Source organism: Hyperolius riggenbachi, chromosome 2, assembly GCF_040937935.1.
Source record: "Hyperolius riggenbachi isolate aHypRig1 chromosome 2, aHypRig1.pri, whole genome shotgun sequence".
NCBI classification, from domain to species: domain Eukaryota; kingdom Metazoa; phylum Chordata; class Amphibia; order Anura; family Hyperoliidae; genus Hyperolius; species Hyperolius riggenbachi.
The window spans coordinates 156387364-156407037 of NC_090647.1; the positions used below are offsets into that span (position 1 = coordinate 156387364).

At 41.5% G+C, this 19674-nt stretch overlaps 1 protein-coding gene across 3 annotated transcripts in view; it reads left to right on the forward strand.

The window, feature by feature from the left end:
• Positions 1 to 19674, forward strand: part of SUCLA2 (succinate-CoA ligase ADP-forming subunit beta) — a 599900-nt gene that overhangs the window by 318081 nt on the left and 262145 nt on the right. For 2 of the 3 annotated variants that reach the window (XR_011026128.1, XR_011026129.1), the window contains exon 11: positions 15415 to 15536. Coding sequence is in view for 1 of the 3 variants with exons in the window: in XM_068267736.1 (XP_068123837.1) it covers positions 10245 to 10301 (57 nt within the window). In the remaining 2 variants the exon portion in view is untranslated. Of the gene's footprint in view, positions 1 to 10244; positions 10331 to 15414; positions 15537 to 19674 lie in introns of those variants that run through there. The other variant, XM_068267736.1, reaches the window with a different exon arrangement.

A 19674-nucleotide genomic window follows, 5' to 3' on the forward strand; every position in this document is an offset into this window, starting at 1 on the left:
AATCAAGGCAGTTCTGAAGGCATAAGGAGTCCTACCGGGTACTACTAGCATGGTATGCTAATCCTAGGAAATCATTTTTCATTTTGTGTTTAAAATAACTTTTCAGAACTCAATTCAAAAACTAATGAAAAGAAGGTGAAATAAGAACTTTCAAAATGTATTCTGAGTTCTTGCTTGCTGGTCCCTTAACCACTTGAGGACCCACCCTTTACCCCCCCTTAAGGACCAGCGCTGTTGTAGCTGATCTGTGCTGGGTGGGCTCTGCAGCCCCCAGCACAGATCAGCGTGCAGGCAGAGCGACCAGATCGCCCCCCTTTTTTCCCCACTAGGGGGATGATGTGCTGGGGGGGTCTGATCGCTCCTGCCTGCTGGGTGTTGCGGGGGGGGGCACCTCAAAGCCCCCCTCCGCGGCGAAATCCTCCCCCTCCCTCTCCTACCTGGCCCCCCCTTGGAGATCCGGGCTGCACAAGACGCTATCCGTCCTGTGCAGCCAGTGACGGGACGTCCCCTGTCACATGGCGGCGATCCCCGGCCGCTGATTGGCCGGGGATCGCCGATCTGCCTTACGGTGCTGCTGCGCAGCAGCGCCGTACAAATGTAAACAAAGCGGATTATTTCCGCTTGTGTTTACATTTAGCCTGCGAGCCGCCATCGGCGGCCCGCAGGCTATTCACGGAGCCCCCCGCCGTGAATTGACAGGAAGCAGCCGCTCGCACGAGCGGCTGCTTCCTGATTAATCAGCCTGCAGCTGGCAACGCAATACTGCATCGCTGGTCCTGCAGCTGCCACTTTGCCGACGCGCGGTATGAGTGCGCGGTCGGCAAGTGGTTAAAGAGAGCCTGTAACAAAAAAAAAAGTTCCCCTGGGGGGTACTCACCTCAGAAGGGAAAGCCTCAGGGTGCCAATGAGGCTTCCCCTCCCCTGTAGCTGCAGGTAGTCCAGCGCTGGCTCCCCCGAAGTGTCCCGGAATCCTCCCTCGACAAGCCTGACAAGCGCTGATAAACACTGATTTATTTACCTTTTCTGGCTCCGGCGGGGGCGCTGTTGCGGCTCTCCGCATGGAGATAGGCGAAAATAGCCAATCTCTTTCGGGTCCGCTCTACTGCGCAGGAGACTTGTGGCTGCGCAGTAGAGCGGCCTGACAGGAATTGGCTATTTCCGCCTATCTCCGAGCGGAGAGCCGATACTGCGCCTGCGCTGGAGCCGAGAAGGTAAATATTTACACCCCCGCTGTTCGGGGAGCTTTTTCGCCGCCGCCGTGGGACCGAGGAGGACAGGGGAAGCCTCAATAGGATCCGGAGGCTTCCCCCACCCCAGGTGAGTACCTCCCAGGGGAGGTTTTGTTCGTTACAGGTTTTCTTTAAAATGCATTTTATGAATAATGTGGGAAAATATCACCTAATAGAAAACTTATGAGAAAAGTGATTTGACTAAGAACCAGCGAGTGGGTTTTCATCAGTTTTCTTTTTTAATGAAACTGCAATTTACTTTTAAATTTTGAGCTCATTCAAGGTAAGAGACTGACTGGTGTATTGTTGTTTTTTGCAGAGAGCTGAAACAAGCCACAAGTGCTGTATGGATTTAAGTAAATATATAAACTGCCATAAAATTAGTTTTCTGGAGCTACAGTCTGTCTATCCTTATTATATATTTATAAAACTTATAATTTTCACCATGTGTTCCCTTCCCCATATTCTTTGATCTAATGACCTCACTGCCTTTCTGCCATTTTACACACCGTTACAGACATTTTGGCTCAAAAACTGTAATTTAGAGAGACAGGGCCATTCTATACATAGTCTAACATGCAAATATAAACCCCAGTATGGGATGAAACACATGGTCAGACATATGGAATCATAAAAGTGCATAACTTGACATGTATATGAACTAGGCATAGTTAAGCATGCTTATGAATCTCTCAGCAACGTACAACTTTCGACACATGTCTATAATATGTCAAAATAGACTGTCAGAATATGTTACCTGCATATGCAGCATTTATATAATCTGTATGTTGGACATATGTGAATTATATTTGTACCTAGAGAGGAAAAGGAAATGTTGCTTTAGAAGCCATGCTTGCAAAATAAATATGCCAGTTTGGTAAAATGTTTGGGAAAGGTCTTCATAGTATAAACTTTATTTTCGAGCTAACAAGATTTGTGATGGGAACAGGTTGGGGGAAGATGAATGAATATGAGAAATGCTTCCAGTTACAGATCAGCCCAGAGAGGTTCCAGATTTGTCCGTTCTGCTTATGCCTATAGTTATCCATACACGTGACATGACCGATCCCTGATCCAGCTATTTTCTAATATCGTGGCTGAAGGTGCTTTAAAGGAGTGTTGAAACAGCAGACCTAGTAACTACTACACCAAAATACCAAAATTAATAGAGTAGTGACAGTATTAGTCAATAGTCAGGTCTTGGAGAACGCATGGAGAAGCATGTGATTTGTTTGATCAGCTGATAGACCTGCAAAGCTCTGATTTGCTGTGATCACATCCTGCTTTAGCACATGACCATAACTATCAGAGACTTACATATCTATCACCTGACCAAACTGATCACATGCTTCTACATGATTTCTCCTAGACATGACCATCACTAAAAAAAAGTAATAAAGCTGCATAAGTATGCACTGACTGCTTTTCAAACGAATCAGTCTAATGCCCCTATTCACTGGACCTTTTCTCCTGATTTTTCCTCAAAGTTATATTTTTATAACTCAAAATACCTCTCGAGCCTTCAGCAAATACGAAAATACTCAAAATAATTTTGTCAGTACTTTTTAGTACTTTTTTCAATTGCAAAGTGCTGAAATGTTATTTTACAGAGAAGAAAAAAAAGTACAGTGTATCTCCTAGGGGAAAACTCAGGAGAAAAAGTTAATTACGCAGTTCACCACTAAGGGGTTTTTCCCCTTATGAACCAGAGCAATTTTCACCTTTCAGTGCTCCTCTCATTCATTTGCCAATAACTTTATCATTACTTATCACAACAAAATGATCCATATCTTTGCCACTAAATAGGCTTTCTTTGGATGGTACATTTTGCTACGATTTATTTTATTCTAAATGCATTTGAGGCCTGGAACTCACTACAAATCGTAAAGCACTATTGCAATTGCTAGCGTATTTAATTAGCATTTTGTAAGCGATTTCATGAGTGTTTTTCGGTTATTTTGGTAGCGGTTTTAAAAAGTGTACGTTTTTTGCCAGTGATTGTGATAGCGATTTGTGATTAGCGATTTTAATTCTGATTGGTCCTTTCAAATAATTATAATTTTTTACAGTTTGCAGTAATTTAAAATCACTCACAAATCGCTATGCGTAACGATTCATGAGCGATTTTCCAGCGCCTATATACTTTACATTGAAGCGCAAATGCTCCCAAAATGCTGCATGTCCTGCTATTGCGATTTTGCTAATCGCAATCGCTACTGTGGAATGTGTTACATTTATTTACATTGGCAGTATGTTTAGGGAAATCGCTAGCGATTTAAAGCGCTCCCTAAATGCTCAAAAAAGCGCTCTAGTGGGTTCCAGCCCTGAATGGCAATAAGAAAAATTTTTTAAAAAATTCCTTATTTCTTAGTTTTCTTCCTTTATAATTTTAAAACCATACATGCAATGTTTAAATTATGTTCCTAGTACAATGTATGGCGACAATATTTTATTTGGAAATAAAGGTGTATTTTTTCAGCTTTACGCCTGTCACTAATTACAATTCCTTACTTGCAAAAATAATAGTAGTATACCCCCATGACATACATAATAAAAAACTTGAGTCCCTAAGGTAACAATTTATGTTTTTTAAAATGTCATTTTTTTATATTTATATACCAACTTTTTGGGGGGTAACTATGAGAGAAAAGGGGAGGTAAGAGGTACATTTTTTTTACTCATTTGGGTTTCAATACTACTTATATGCAGGGGATGCACAACTGTACCTCTCTACCCCAGACCTTAAATAAGTTATTAGGGAAAGGGAGGTGCTGAAGGGGGTGTGGCCAGATAATTAGCAAAAAACCATTAACCCTTCTCACACTCGCATGCAAATGTTCAAACAAATGCAATCAATGATTCACTCATCCATGCACCACTGTTATCCCTACAGCTAACTGTAGCTGTACTGTTATCCCTACAGCTAAGACACAACTAAAATGTTAATACATGCTCTTATAATATTTTGTCGGGACTATTTTAACATTCTACTTTGTGGACTACCAACTAACAGACTGGCACCGCTCCAATCTGTACTGAACTCAGCTGCTCGTCTCATTCATCTTTCCTCTTTACTGCCCTTCTCTGTCAAGCTCTACATTGGCTACCAATAAACCAGAGGATCCAGTTTAAGCTCTTAACCCTAACCTACAAAGCTACCAGTGAATGGGAACTGTGCTCCCATTCACTGGTCTGTGTACTAACGGGCAGCGGTGAGAACGCACACATGAGCACATACAGCGGCAATCACAGTTGGAGTCGTATATCTACGCCCCTGGAATGGGAATACTCCTCCCGCGGGGCTTTAATTCGGTAAGTGGTAAATAAAGGCCTAACAGTTCCATTAAGGTCTCTAGGTATAGGGAGTCAAAGAATTAATTCATCCTAGCTTCGATTATGTGATTACACCCCGGAGGTTAGAGGTTGGCATCAGATGGTAATGCATTTCTCCTATCTAGAAATGTGGGCAATACAGACTGCTTATTTTTTCACTACTGTTACTCTGCTTTTCCAGGTTTGTGATGCTGTCTTTGACCATGTTTTGGGACATCTAACCCTAATAAATCCCCCAAGCTATGAATTCCCTTACATAGGCCAAGCCTAATTTTCATTGTAATGTTAACTCTTTTCTAATGCCGAACGCTAGCCCCTTACTGACACTTAACTGTATTCCCCAGGTTAAACACTTACACACTTCAACCTTCACTCCAGTGGTAACCTCTTCCTGATGCCTAACTCTATCGGTCCCCACTAATGTTTACGCTTTCTTGGTGTCCAACCCAAACCTTATATTTCCTTATATTATATTATATATAACCTTATATTTATATACTATTTATATTTATATAACCTTATATTTCCCTACCAATAGTTAGCTCTAACCCTGCCCCTAATGTTAACCCTATTCAAATGTCTAAAGGTAATGTAACGATTGGGGATTATTTCTGTGGTCAGCGCACAAGATGCGCGCTGACACTGCGGAAATCCTCCACAAGCGTGTAAATTAACAGAATCCAGCTATGGTGCTATGCACCTGTAGAGGGAAATTCCCTCCGGCAGATGGAGCTGTGGAGTGCAGAGGAACAAACCCTCTGCACTGCCACAGATGCCAGGTGGGAATTGTACGAGGTGAAGCAGTATAGGGCAAGATAGCCCTTGGAGAGAGAGAGAGCACAGAGACAGAATGTATGTGTGTCTACCAATCTAGTCGCCACCCGGCGACGGTGAACACACAACAATGAAAACCAAGTGGGAACGCAATCTCCAGAATGGCGATTGCTAATAGCGACACCAGACTGAGTAACACAGAGCAAAGGAACATAATAAAGACAGAACTGATAACAAACAGTAATCCAACACACAGGAGCAGACAGGACTAACTACACGCGGTCACCACACGTTAAGCGCAATAGCGACAAAGCGCATGCGCGGCACGGTCACCACACGAGAAGCGCAATAGCGACAAAGCGTACCAACCCTGACTAACCAAGAAAGCACAAAAACAAAAGAGAACGCGAACGCTTGCTAAACGGTTACCTCACCGAGACGACAGCAAGCATTCGTTCCAGACAGACAGACAGACAGATGGAGCAGCCAGTAGCAACCGCTACTCTGGCTACACTCCTAAGGCAGAATATAGAAGGAACCACCGCCTCTACCGCTAGGGTGAATGCGATCCAAACAGACAGACAGATGGAGCAACCAGTAGCAACCGCTGCTCTTGCTACACTCCCAGACAGAGTACAGAAGGATCCAACGCCTCTACCGCTAGGGCGAATGCTATCCCAACAGACAGAACGATTTCCTGTCGACCGCTGCTGGCGATAAGACAATCACAACAGATAGACAGTACAAAGCAATACAGGTAACAAACAACCTGGCTATGCTAACAGGAATGCTAGGGCACTCCCAAGGAACTACTCTAAGATAGCAATATTAGCAAACAGTAAGCAAAGGGCTGAGACTCCAGGTAAGTTAGCAGGAACAAACCATCACGACCAGCAAGAAATTCTGGGAGGAAATGGTTTTTATACTGCAAGCCATCAGAGGAAGCAGCTAAGCAATTTGCATGACAAGTGGATGCAAATTCCTCCCCAGAACAGCAACTCTGCAGCTTGCAGAGTGGAGACAGGTCTCTTTTCCAGGGACCTGCAGCACTCAGACCTAACAAATGGTCAAAAAGCTGTCTGCCTGTGCAGACAGCAGAGCAGATAATTACAGGTAATCCCTACAGGATGCCTACTACGTATCTCCCCCTCTAACATTTACCCCTTCATGATGCCCAACCCTACCCTCCCCATAACATGAATCCCTTATTTGAACCTTTATATAACCTTCCCCTTAATGTCATCCCACCCGAACACCTTACCTTAGCCCTGTAATACTGACAACTAAAACGAAACTGTTAAATCTGTTTTAAAAATAAACTCCCTCTAGTCTGTCGCCTTAACCCGACCATACTAATAGTCCCTTAACCCTAACCGATTCCCACTTGCCATCATCCTTTTCTGGAATGGCTTTGACTTCCTGTGGCTGAGTCATGCGCCCATATCTCTGCTACAGCAGGGAAGAGAGGTTTCATGTTGCTGATAATTTTGTTGCTAGATACCAAAATATGCACCACATCCAGGGGTGTAGCAGACATTACTAGGCCCCATAGCAAAATTTTAGTTGGGCCCAACTCCCATATAGCTTTCCCTGGTGTTCTAGTGGTGCTCCTTCCGCATATCACATTCTCTGGACCCTAAAGGTCTAGGGCTCCTCTCTGTTATATAAACTATCCTGTGGTCTTGTAGTGCCCTGGCACAACTTTGGCTGGTGATATAGTGGTCTCCCTTTATCATATTTACTGTACCCTGGGAGTCTAGTGGTCACCACACTTATATACATTTTTCTGGCAGTATAGCACCCCCCCCATTATAACATTCTCTGGTAGTCTTGCAGTTCCTCCCTCTTCCTTATAATATTCCATGGTCCTTGGTGGTCTAGTGGTCACCCTTCCTGTATGAATTTAAAATTTCCCTTGTAGTCTAGAGATCCCTTGCCATATAGCTTTTGTTGGTTGTCTAGTGGTCCCCGCTCTCCTTCATCATATTAACTGCACCCTTAAGGTCTAGTGGTCCTCCTTTGCCCACTTACTAGCAGGGGATGGGATGCTGTACGCTGGTTTTGGTTTCCCCTCCGGGCGGTTTCTGCTTCTTACATCTGCTTCAGAGTTGAGCTACTCTTCCTCCTCCATGGCTGGAATGAAAGATTGTCAGGCCAGGGAGTGAGATATTAATACATAGTGGCAGTGTTGTTTGTGTTGGCCTCTGCTCCGTTACACCTTCACATTAAGACCTCCCTCCCGGCTGAACAATTAATATTTACTTTTGGCCAGCTCCATGCCTGGTTCTAAAGGTTTAGCATGTAAGGATATATTCATTCACAGCAGCAGTGGGCAGGTGAAAAATAGTCCCTTTTTACCCACCTGCCGGCAGTACAGGACAGGACACAGGGAAGGGACCAGTGCCCAAGAAACAGGGGAAATTTAAATTAATTAATTAATCAGCAAAGGTTCTGCCAGGACCAGGTTCCCTGGTGGCTGCAATCATGATCCCAACACCACTGACCACATCCCAATACACCAGATGCTCAGCACTCAAATCTATCCGGTTCAGCACCGCAGTGCCGAAAATCTCATGCATCCGAGCAACGTTCACCTCCCATCCATTCGCCTATAACTTTATCGCTACTTATCACAATGAATTGATCTAGATCTTGTTTTTTCCGTCACTAATTAGGTTTTCTTTGGGTAGTACATTTTGCTAAGATTTATTTTTTTCTAAATCCATTTTAACAGGAAGATTAAGAAAGAAATGAAAAAAAATCATTATTTCTCAGTTTTTGGCCATTATAGTTTGAAATTAATATACGCTACTGTAATTAAAACTCATGTATTTTATTTGCCCATCTGTCCCGGTTATTACACCATTTAAATGATGTCCCTATCACAATTTATGGTGCCGATATTTCATTTAGAAATAAAGGTGCATTTTTTCAATTTGCGTCGATAACTATTTATAAGTTTATAATTTTAAATAATATAATAACATACTCTCTTGACGTGCATATTTAAAAAGTTCAGACCCTTGGGTAACTATTTGTTGTTTTTGTTTTTTTTGTTTTTTATTGTATTTTTTTTTATTTATAAAAAATGTATGTGGGTAATTTTTGGTGTGGGAGGGAAACTGTTTATTTTACATGTAAAATAATAGAATTTTTTAATTAAAAATGTATGTGGGTGCAGTTTACTATTTGGCCACAAGATGGCCACAGTGAAAAAATTCCTGGATGCAAACGATCTCGCATCCAGAAACTAAAAATCAGTGGAGTTGTTTCCTGGGGGCAGAAATACCACGCTCTCTGGAGAGAAAGCGTCGGTATTTCTGCGGGGAAGTTAGATCGGTGAATGGGAATTATATTCCCATTCACTGATCGGGGGGCTAGCGGCGGGCGGCGGGTGCGCGCGCGGGCACGCGCCCGATCGCGTGCACCACGCAGGGAAAGCTGCAGTGCCTATCTGGACGAGGAAGCTCGTCCAGATAGGCCGAACTGGCTATATGCCATATCCACCTGCTATGTAATCTTATTGATTCAAGTTGGATTGTTACATACTTTCCACATCCCCAAGGCCTAGCAGATTCTTTTTGATATGTGTGGACAGCTTAAAGAGAAACTCCGACCAAGCATTGAACTTTATCTCAATCAGTAGCTGATACCTCCTTTTAAATGAGAAATCTATTCCTTTTCACAAACAGAACGTCAGGGGGCGCTGTATGACTGATATTTTAGTGAAACCCCTCCCACAAGAAACTCTGAGGACCGTGGTACTCCTGGCAGTTACCTATCCGTGAACCTTGTTGCATTGTGGGAAATAGCTGTTTACAGCTGTTTCCAACTGCTAAAAAAGCATGCAGCAGCTACATCACCTGCCAACAGTAAAAATGTCACCATGTAATAAATGTCAGAAAGTAAATCAGGGATTTAAAAGATTTTACAATGGGCAAACACTGACTAAATCATAATTATCATAAATAATAAATCACAATCATAAAATACATAATTATTGAAAAAATGAAACACTTTTTTATTACATTATTTTCACTGGAGTTATTCTTTAATTCTTATAGGACAGTATGAATCTGTTCTTTCCATGGTATATTCTGCTTCTCCAAAAACAAACACATGAAATAAAAATATGGGTTCTAGAGTAATACAGGAGTATGAGGATGCCCCCAGAGTGCAGGAAGATACAGGAAATCTTTTGTTGTTATTATATAGCTTGTTTATGCTTATTACATTTTTTATTTTACACTTGAAGTTTTTACTTCTTAGACAGATTTAAACACTCCTTATTTCCTTACAGACTGTTGAGTGCAGCACACGCTTTTTGTTTTCCTATCAGTTTTGTAAAGGAAAATGATCCCACCTGTGCCCTTAAATAATCTCCCATGCTGTAGAGTTGTAGAAACTGTTCTTTCATTTGCATATGAATTGCAACACCATTGTGTAATAGCTAAAGTGAAGTAATCTGCTCATGCTGTTAGCTAATGGAAAACTCTAGTCTAGATGCTTGCCACTGGGAGGACAAACTGAGCGTTCCGTACGTGAAATGATGCAAGATGGCAAATAAAAATCTATCTTTTAGAAGTTATTGTTTTTCATTTGTGTTTATATTCTTTGTCAAGGATCAATTACCCTAAATCTATTTTATTGAGTGTAGTTGATGCTAAAATTAACTCAGCTAAGCTTCTTAAAGAGGAGCTGTTAGCCATACTATCTCAGAAAAAAACACATGTTAGTACATAAATACTTGCTCTACTTTCATAACAAATGCATTGCACTGTCCACATTTTGATTTCAGCGGCTTTTATATAGTAAATAAATAGAATTCTGTTTCTGTCAGTTTCCATTTTGGAATCCCTGTGTCTGAAGCCAATCCTGTTGTAATTTCCTCTCCTCTTTCCGATTTAGTATGCTTGCCAGCCCTCCTTCCAGTCTTCAGATACTCCCACACAGTTCCCGCAGTAAGAAGTGCATCATCACAAATCATTGTGTGACTTTGCAGACCTGGTTAATTTGTATGGATTGGATTTTAGCTTCGTCACTTTCTCAGCGTCTTCTCAGCACAAGAAATATTGGCCAATCAGAGAGGAACAGAGGTGTGGGAGGAGAAAACAGAGGAGAAAACAGGAGTGAAAGAAACTTTAGCCAATCAGCCTGCATTAGTTATGTCTGAGGGGAAATGGGGAGGAAAGTAAAGAAAAAAAAAACCAGCATGCACTGCAACTTCTCTTTTGCAGCAGATGTACCAAATAAGAGCCAGGGGACCTGGTAAATAATATTCTATTGAGAAGAACATTCAGAATGATTTTTCATTTTTTGATTGCCTGGTTAGCATCTTTACTATTTGTTTAACATATAAAAATAGAGAATTGATTTTTGATTTTATGTTTAACAGTTACTCATTAAACACTTATTCCACAGTGTTGTCAGCAGGGTCGGACTGGGCCACAGTAGTACAGTTTTTTCCCTCGGTGGGCCCCCCTCCAGGTCTCTGGTTGCCCCCCCCCCCTTGTCTGACAGAGCTCCAATTGCTGCCTGCAGCTCAAAAATTCTCTTCTCAGTGCTGTAATCACTCATGCTGAGAGCAGTGGTGTAGCTAAGTAGCTGTGGGTCTCGATGCAAATTTTACAATGGGGCCCCACAAGCACTCTATACATAACAATTGATACGACGCACCAAAACCTGCCAATGGCAACTACAGTGTCAGAGGTGCAAGAAGGGGATGGGAAATAGCTTAATGATTACCACTGTTCAAAGTATCTACAGAAGTCATTATTATGAGCAAAGGACCAATAGAGAGGTAATACTGTAGTTGAGGGAGGGCCCTTCGGGGCCCCTTTGGCCCAAGGGCCCCGATGCGGTCGCAGCCTCTGCAAAGTAGGACATTACTTTATATTGAAGGAGGGGACTCTATGCAAAGTTTTGCTGGGCAGCAGTGTCTCTGGATTACAATGCTGCTAAGATCATGTACATTTGGCCCTGTCCATAATACATCATGACCACGCCCACCTTCTGGTGCATGGCCACGCACTTTTTTCACCACAATCATGGGATGTGTGGGCCCCAGGTTGAAATTTTTTTGGTGGGCTCCCAGTGTCCCAGTCCGACCCTGGTTGTCAGTAATGTGTCTAGCAAAGCAGATTGCAATATGGTGCAGTCTTCCCTTTAGTGAAGATGCATTATAGTGTTGTATGGAGCACCATGCCATGTGTACAAAATGCATTTCTATATTCCTTTAAATCACATCATTAACAAATAGATGGGAAATCCACAGCTTCCAAGGCTCCATACAGCTGGCAGATGTACTGTATGCTTCCATTGGATCTGGGTATTAGTACAGAATCTTATCACCCGACAACAACATTTGAAAAGTGTTTTTTCTCGCTCAGAACTGGAGCAGGATCATCCACCAGGCAACCTAAACAGGTTTCTTGGTGCCCAGTGGGTGTCAAGGGGCCCATCTGCCACCTTCTTCGACCTCTCTCCAATTTTACTTACCAAAAGGACCGCAAGGCACCCCCATATATACTACTTTGCCTGAGGCCCCATTACATGTTAATCCTTCTCTGCTTAGAACTCAATGGATCATATTCTCTAAATGTTGGTAAAGTTGCTGTCGCTGGATGCCAATTACAGTGTGTTGCACAGTTAGTGAGACCTACATTACCTAGGTAATGGGAGTAATGTCAGAGTAACCATTGTTGTGGAAGTAGCGTGGTGCGCATTAGTAAAGCAATGCATGCATTACCGAGAGGAGGAACTGACAGCGAGGTTAGTATGTAATATTCATTTGCAAGTACATCATTTGTTTATTTTAGATAATTTTACTCGATTCAAGTTTCTTTTAAAGCAAATTTCCTTTTTTCATTGTAAAATTGCAATAAAATATACATTGGTGCTGCATAAATTATTCTTCAGCTAGTAAAAGATTTTCCAAAACTGACAGTAAGCTCAATCTGTATTTCTTTGTAACCTTGGCAACAGTGGCCTGAGTACTCTGCATGCAGTATTGTTGTCACGAGTCACAATGTATGCCAGGAGATTATGGCCTCGATTCATCAACACTTAGCAAATTTGTTAACAACAGTTTGGTAAAATACCGAATTTGTTAACTTCATTTCAGGATTCATAAAAGTTATCTACAGCTGTTAGCGAACATTCGGTAACGATTCGGTAACGATTCGCTAAACGGAATAAAGTGCAATTCATGAAAATGAAAGTGGGCGTGGTTTAGCGTTACATTTAGGATTAGTTATCTCCTTCACTGCTCTGTCGTTATTCCTGTCAGATCATTGCTGACAGAGAAGATGGAGCCATTTGAAGTGGTTATGTATCAGCTGAGAGTGATTCAAAGGCGCAGAAGGGCAAGAATAAGGTCTGCAACCATATAAATTTGTAAGAGAATAGATTTATTTGCTATAACACGACATCTGCATTTCTCTTGAATCATCTTGTAAGAGAACACAGGCAGTGTCAGGGTTAACTAATTTGCTAGCTGCACTATAATTTTTTAGAAAAGGCTCCTATCAAATTGTGGGATTGTCCCAACCACTTCCAGAATCCTGGTCCAGGTGTAAAGCCCTATTCAGAATGTTGCTACGTAGTGCTCAAAGGACTGCCTTTTACCCACAATTCCATGGGAATCTTATGGCCTTGTGTTAAAGTACCACTGTAAAATGGAAATATCGACACGTTACCGAATGGTTACCGAATTGTTATCGAATTCACACCGAATGAGGAAAAACCTTGATGAATACAACTAGAAATCGCTAAACTTCGAATTCGGTAATTTAACAAACTGGAAAAAGTTATCTCAAAGAGAATGATGAATCGAGGCCATAGTCAGTACTCGCATCCATGGGCTACATGTCCAAGCATGCATTGTGGCACACAGGGCTGGATTTACAATAAGGCACTGGGGGCATGTGCCTACATGGGGCTTATGATGGAAAGGCGGCTCACTCCCCTCCTCAAGTGCCTCTCTCACTCCTTCCCTATGCAGGGTCCTGAACAGAGTGTAAATGAGAGATTACTCACCTGGGTCTCGGCATTCCACTGACCAGATCTCCCTAGCTACTTTATACTGAGGGTACCTCTGGCTACCTAATACTAGGGGACACCTGTAGCTACCTATGGTGGGCAAGGGAGGTAAGGGAGAAGTGACAGCTGGGCCAGCCAGCACACTTGCAGTGCGGTTCGGCAGAGGTTTGTAGGTTCATGGAGGGTGAAGTCTAGGGTGGCAGGACATCTGTGCCTGTAGGCTCCTGTGATCTAAATCCAGGCCTGGTGGCACATGTACAAGACTCTGCCAGGAACTACAAAATTTGGCAGATGCGACTGGTCCATTGAGAAGATGGTGCTGCATCCCATAGAGGCCAGGAGCCAAAGGAAAAGCACCCCGCAGGTTAGTGAGGCTCACCTCAACCCCCAACCCCTAATGGCAGACTCAATTAGGAACCTACCTTATGGAGAGGTTCGTTTAAAAAAATCCTGGTGCTCAGTTGCCTTTATAGAGACTCTGTAACAAAATAACAAAAATGTCATCCTTTTTTCCTACTATCCTACAAGTTCCAAAACCTATTCTAATGTGCTCTGGCTTACTGCAGCACTTTCTACTATCACCTCTCTGTAATAAAGCAACTTATCTTTCCCCTGTCGGATTTGTCGCCCTGTGTCTGGAAGGCTGCCAACTCTTCAGTGTTGTTGATCTGTTATGCACGCCCCCCTCCAGGCCCCCTCTATGCACACTCCCGTGTGTGTTATTTAGATTAGGCAGCTGTCTCTGCTCTCTTGTCAGTAAGAGAAGAGAGCTGCTTGCCTTTTACAAGCTGGATAAATCGTTCTCTGTTTTGCTGTGAAAGGAGCTGGGCTGTCACATGAGGAATTACAGACATCGCAGAACTGTCTACAGGAAGAAACAATCAGCCTGTCACTCTTCAGTGGATGATAGCTGCAGGGGGAAGGTAAACACACAAAGGATCTCTTAAGATTCAAAAGGAAGGCTGTATACAGCCTGCTTGTGTATGGATGTATTTTCTATGTGTGGACATACTGTACATCCACCCACTTCCGGTTTTGGTGGCCATTTTGTTTGTTTATAAACACACTTTTTAAATCTGTTTTTGGCCTCTTGCACACTGCAAGTGATTCCGATTCAGATTCCGCTTTTTAATCAGTTTTTACATCCGATTCAGATTCAGATTTGCAGTTTGCTCCCTGCACACTGCAAATTGGAATCTGAATCGGATGTAACAACTGATTAAAAAGCGGAATCTGAATCGCATGCAGTGTGCAAGAGGCCTAAGACTACTTTTAATGCGGCGGAGAACGGCGAAATTGTGACAGAGGGGAATAGGAGATGTCCCCTAACGCACTGGTATGTTTACTTTTGTACGATTTTAACAATACAGATTCTCTTTAAAGTTGAGTTTTATGTAGAATTATTAAAGACACTCTTTGAGTGGCAGGAGAGCTCCCACTTCAACCAATCCAGTAGATAAGGCCAAAAAGAAGAGTTTTAGGCAAACATGTTATTTCATCTTCCAAATGGGAATGCCATCATTACCATAAAATAACACAATTCACAATTCCTAATATATCAGTCAATCCATTTAAAAACAATGTTTCCCTTACAGAAGACTAGCAGGTTGAAGCTCTCACTGGCTTATACTTCCCAGGACCTCCAACAGTTGGTTGATCTCGCTGGACTTCCTTGGTTTGCCCATCTCAAATATTGCTGCAAGGGGAGGGGTCTCAATCTTCCCACTGAACTCTCTATAATGAAATACAGATGATCCACCAACTTAGTTTCAATTGCTGCTGGAATTACCAAGAGATTAAAAGAATGTGATTTGTGATTCATACTTCCTTCCAGGGTAGACTCAAGGCTGAAAATATCAATTTTCTATAGACAAAGCCCTGAAATTGCTGCATTCATAAAATGTCATGTTTAGAATGCCATCGTATAGAATCTTATGCTATAGTGACATACTCTAGATAGAATTGCTTTGCTGCTGAATACATTCATTACTGTCTCGGATAATGGTGCCATTTTATAATCTCTTTTTTTAATCCATAGACTGAAGCAGATAATTTGTCAGTGTCTTCTGCATGACAGTATTCCCTGCTGTTCAGATACTAAACTTTCCACTTCTTAGACATCCGACCACACAATGTCAGCAGAAGTAAAGGCACCACACGGTAATTAACAGCGCTACCAGATTGCTTAAGGACAATGAATCATTATGCAATATAATGTGTATCCTGCATGCATTATTTATGTGCATATACTGCCCCACAAGTAAATTTATGATGATTCTCTTTTGAATATGGATTTAAGCAGCTCTTGGCCTGATTAAATAAAGGTTGCCTTGTAATTTAGCTTATTAACATATTTTATATTAAAAATTCCCTTGGCAAATGATTGACTTACAGGCTACATTGATTTGCATTACTTTGCTAACGAAGGTCCTGAACACAATTTAAAGGAGAGCTCCAGGTACTAAATAAAAATATTCCCCAAATGATATCGCTTATTGTAATTAATTATTGAGTACAGTAAACCCTTGGATTGAGAGTGACTTGGTTTAAGAGCGCTTTGCAATACAAGCAACAAATGTTGTGAAATTTTGACTTGATATATATGCAACGTCTTGACATACAAGCAAAAAAAAGTATACATGCGCCCCGTCATCACAACTGAGCCAATAGTTCTTCTCCCTTTGGCTCTGTAGAATTGTTCTTAAATGTACTTAATCTGAGTGTAGAGACAAAGGGGTTGTTTCACTATATCGTGCTAACACATAGTACGGTCGCGCTATTCGTTTAGTGAGCAATGTGACACGTGCACATGGTTACACGCGTAAAGGTTTGCGCTCGCTCGCTAACAAAGGTCTTCACATGTTAAAGCGGAAGTGAACACGCTAAGACCTTTGTTAGCAAGCGAGTGCAAACCTTTACGCGTGTAAACATGTGCGCGCGACACGTGCGCAAAATGAATAGTGCGACCCTGCTATGTGTTAGCATGGTATAGTGAATCAACCCTATAGTGCGAAGTGCGAAATGTGCAAAGTCACATTTCCATGAAATCCTTAAAAGTAACAGTCATTGGATAAGTTCCATGTTAAAGTCACACACACAAAAAAGGTTGGGGTGAGCCAACAGATGGCAATTATTCTGTTAGTTATAGTGAAAGTCTGGTTTACATTTTAATTTCATACATTACTATAACTATTTTTGTATTGTGGAACAAATCAACCGGATTTCCATTAATTCTTATGGGGAAATTCACTTTGATATAAGAGTGCTTTGGATTACAACCATGTTTCCGGAACGAATTATGCTCTCAAACAAGGTTCCACTGTATTGTTATCCCGTTTAAAATTTGGTTTGGAATACAGCATATTGCTAAAAAACGCATCCATGCAAAAATGACCCTGGGAAATGTGCAAAAGACCCGGCATTGTTAATTACTATTCTCCCTCCAGGCCACCATTGACACAGGGGAAAGAGGTATTTCAGCAGCCGAATTATGCTGGTTTTAAACCTCAAGTCAAAAAACGCATACTTACCTAAGAAGAGGGAAGCCTCTGATTCCTGTAGGCTCACCACACTGTCCTCTGGCCCTCCATTGCCATTCGTGGACCCCCCAGAGAAATCCGACAGGAGCTTGTTGAAATTGAAGATCCAGGCCACAATCCTCTTCATGTACTGTACCAACACGGCCTTTTGTGCAAGTGTGGTTGCGCCTGTGCAGTAAGCCACAGCCACTTGTCCAGGAAGAAGAACATGGCCTGGATCTTCCAGATGGTCCCATGGAGTGGCAAGGAGGACACAATAAGCCTTTACAGGATCCAGAGGCTTTGATCTTCTTACATAAGTATGTGTTGTTGACCCGATATTCACCCTGGGCTCAATTTAAGTTGAAGGGTGTATTTTTTATTTTTTTAGGAGTTAAATTATAAATGTTATTCCTATTAAATGCTTAATGTAATAACACTTAAGTGAGCTATTTTTAACCTCTTAGTTCTTCTGGGGTCAAGTCACTTAATAACCTTAAGCCTTTACAGGATCCAGAGGCTTCGATCTTCTTACATAAGTATGTGTTGTTGATCCGATATTCGCCCTGGGCTCAATTTAAGTTGAAGGAATAATATAGAAAGAGAAGTCATCAGGGAGCTTGAAAGGAATGATAATATTAAGAGCCTAATAAATATGACCATCAGTGCAGAATGGGCCTGGAGAAGGGCTAATAAATGGGGAATGTGAGACTCAATGTATTGATTGTAAACCATTGGGGAGATGTGTTGGAATATCTGGACCCCTTTCCATCCCCTTTTTTCCTCTTCATAGAACCAGGTGGTTATGAATACACATTCACCCCCCTTCCCTGCACCCTCCCATATATGGTAAATGGGACACATAAGGGATAATTTTATATGAGGGAACAGGGGGCCCACTAATTATTAATAAATAAAATTTGGCAACCAGATATCCCCCTCTATAAATAGGGGAAACAGAGGCAAAATATGGGACACATTACACCATGGATCAAAAGAAATGTATTATGATAATGATGCTGAGAATTCAATGGTTTCAATAGATGTTTGGGTACCAAGGGATATTATAGTAAGGTTAAAGGGGAGATAATATGAGAGCCAATAGGGGTAGGGTGAATTTGACCCCCCTGAAGGGGCCACAGAATTCTCTCCCCATAAGACCCGGTAAAGGTGTATGTAAATGGGGACTCAAAGGGGCATCACTATATAATTAACAAAATATTAGACACCAAACAGTATTCTGGGAAGGATAGGGTTTTTTTTGTTTGTTTTTTTTTTTTGGCACTGTGATGTACCCTTTGGTCAAATTTGCGAAACACAGATGGATGGTTAATGCTTGAATTGTTTTAGGAATGTTAATGAAAATGCAGACCAATTTAAATGGCGTAGAACAATCCATTATGGAGAGATAACCAGCAGGTTATTAATATTTTAATGTTTTAGATGTTATATAAAGTTAATTGAATCATGATCCCTTGTACAAGAAATCAGTAATGTTGTTGGGGGCAGCAGTTAGAAAACCATCCAGTAGATGGCATTGTTGCAAGGATTAACCATCCTGTTTATGCGAGGGGATACACTTCATGTGCAATATGACGCATGAAGGTATGGAGAGCAATAGAAGTTACTACGCATGCCCCATAACAAGCGTCCAGTTGACGCAGAGTACGCATCGTAACGGAGGGGGCATGCGCAGAAGTAGGCGGAACAGAAATTGGACTTAAAAGACGTTGGTCGCTCCTGTGACGTCAGCCTCTGATGAGTCCCAAGGGACGAAACGCGTAAAACGGAGCAGGGAGCATCTGACATCACAGGTAGCAGGACACACATTGCCCGAACGGAAGAGAGTTTGAATTTGATGCGCCAGTGCGGAGAGCGGGACATAAATCCAGCAGTAACGCGCTATGTGGAGATATGTTTTATTTTCCAGGTTTTAAGGATATAAGAAGAGGAGTGCTGTCATACTAATATATATATGAATCAACCCTATAGTGCGAAGTGCGAAATGTGCAAAGTCACATTTCCATGAAATCCTTAAAAGTAACAGTCATTGGATAAGTTCCATGTTAACCAGTTCACCCCCAAGGGTTTTTATCCTAACGGACCAGAGCAATTTTCAGTTGTCAGCGCTCCTCCCTTTTATTCCCTTATAACTTTATTACTACTTATCACAAGAAAATGATCTATACCTCGTTTTTTTCGCCACCAATTATGCTTTCTGTGGATAGTACATTTTGCTAAGAATTTTTTTATTCTAAATGCATTTTAATGAGAAAAACAGAAAAAAAAAGAAAAAAAATCATTATTTCTCAGTGTTCAGCCTTTATAGTTTTAAAATTAAACATTCTCCTGTGGATAAAACAAACACGTTTTATTTGCCCAGTGGTCCCGATAATTAAACCGTTTAGATTATGTCCCTACCACAATGTATGGCGACAGTATATTATTTTGAAATATAAGTGGTTATTTTTCTGTTTGTTCTGGCCATAATTACAAGCCCCTATGTAATAAATTAAAATTAATTTTCCCCCATAAAATATAGAATAAAAAAAGCTGAGTCCCTAAGGTAACTATTTATTTATTTTTTTTAAGCTGATTTTTTTTTTTTACAAGTGTTTTTTTTGGGGGGGAGGGTTGTAAGTGTAATTTTATTAATGATGTGTATATACTTGAAAATGTATGTATTTTGTAAGTGTAATATACTTTTTGGCCACAAGATGGCGCTGGTGAACACTCATAGGACGTGTTCACTTTTTTTTTTTTTTTTTTTTTTTTACACA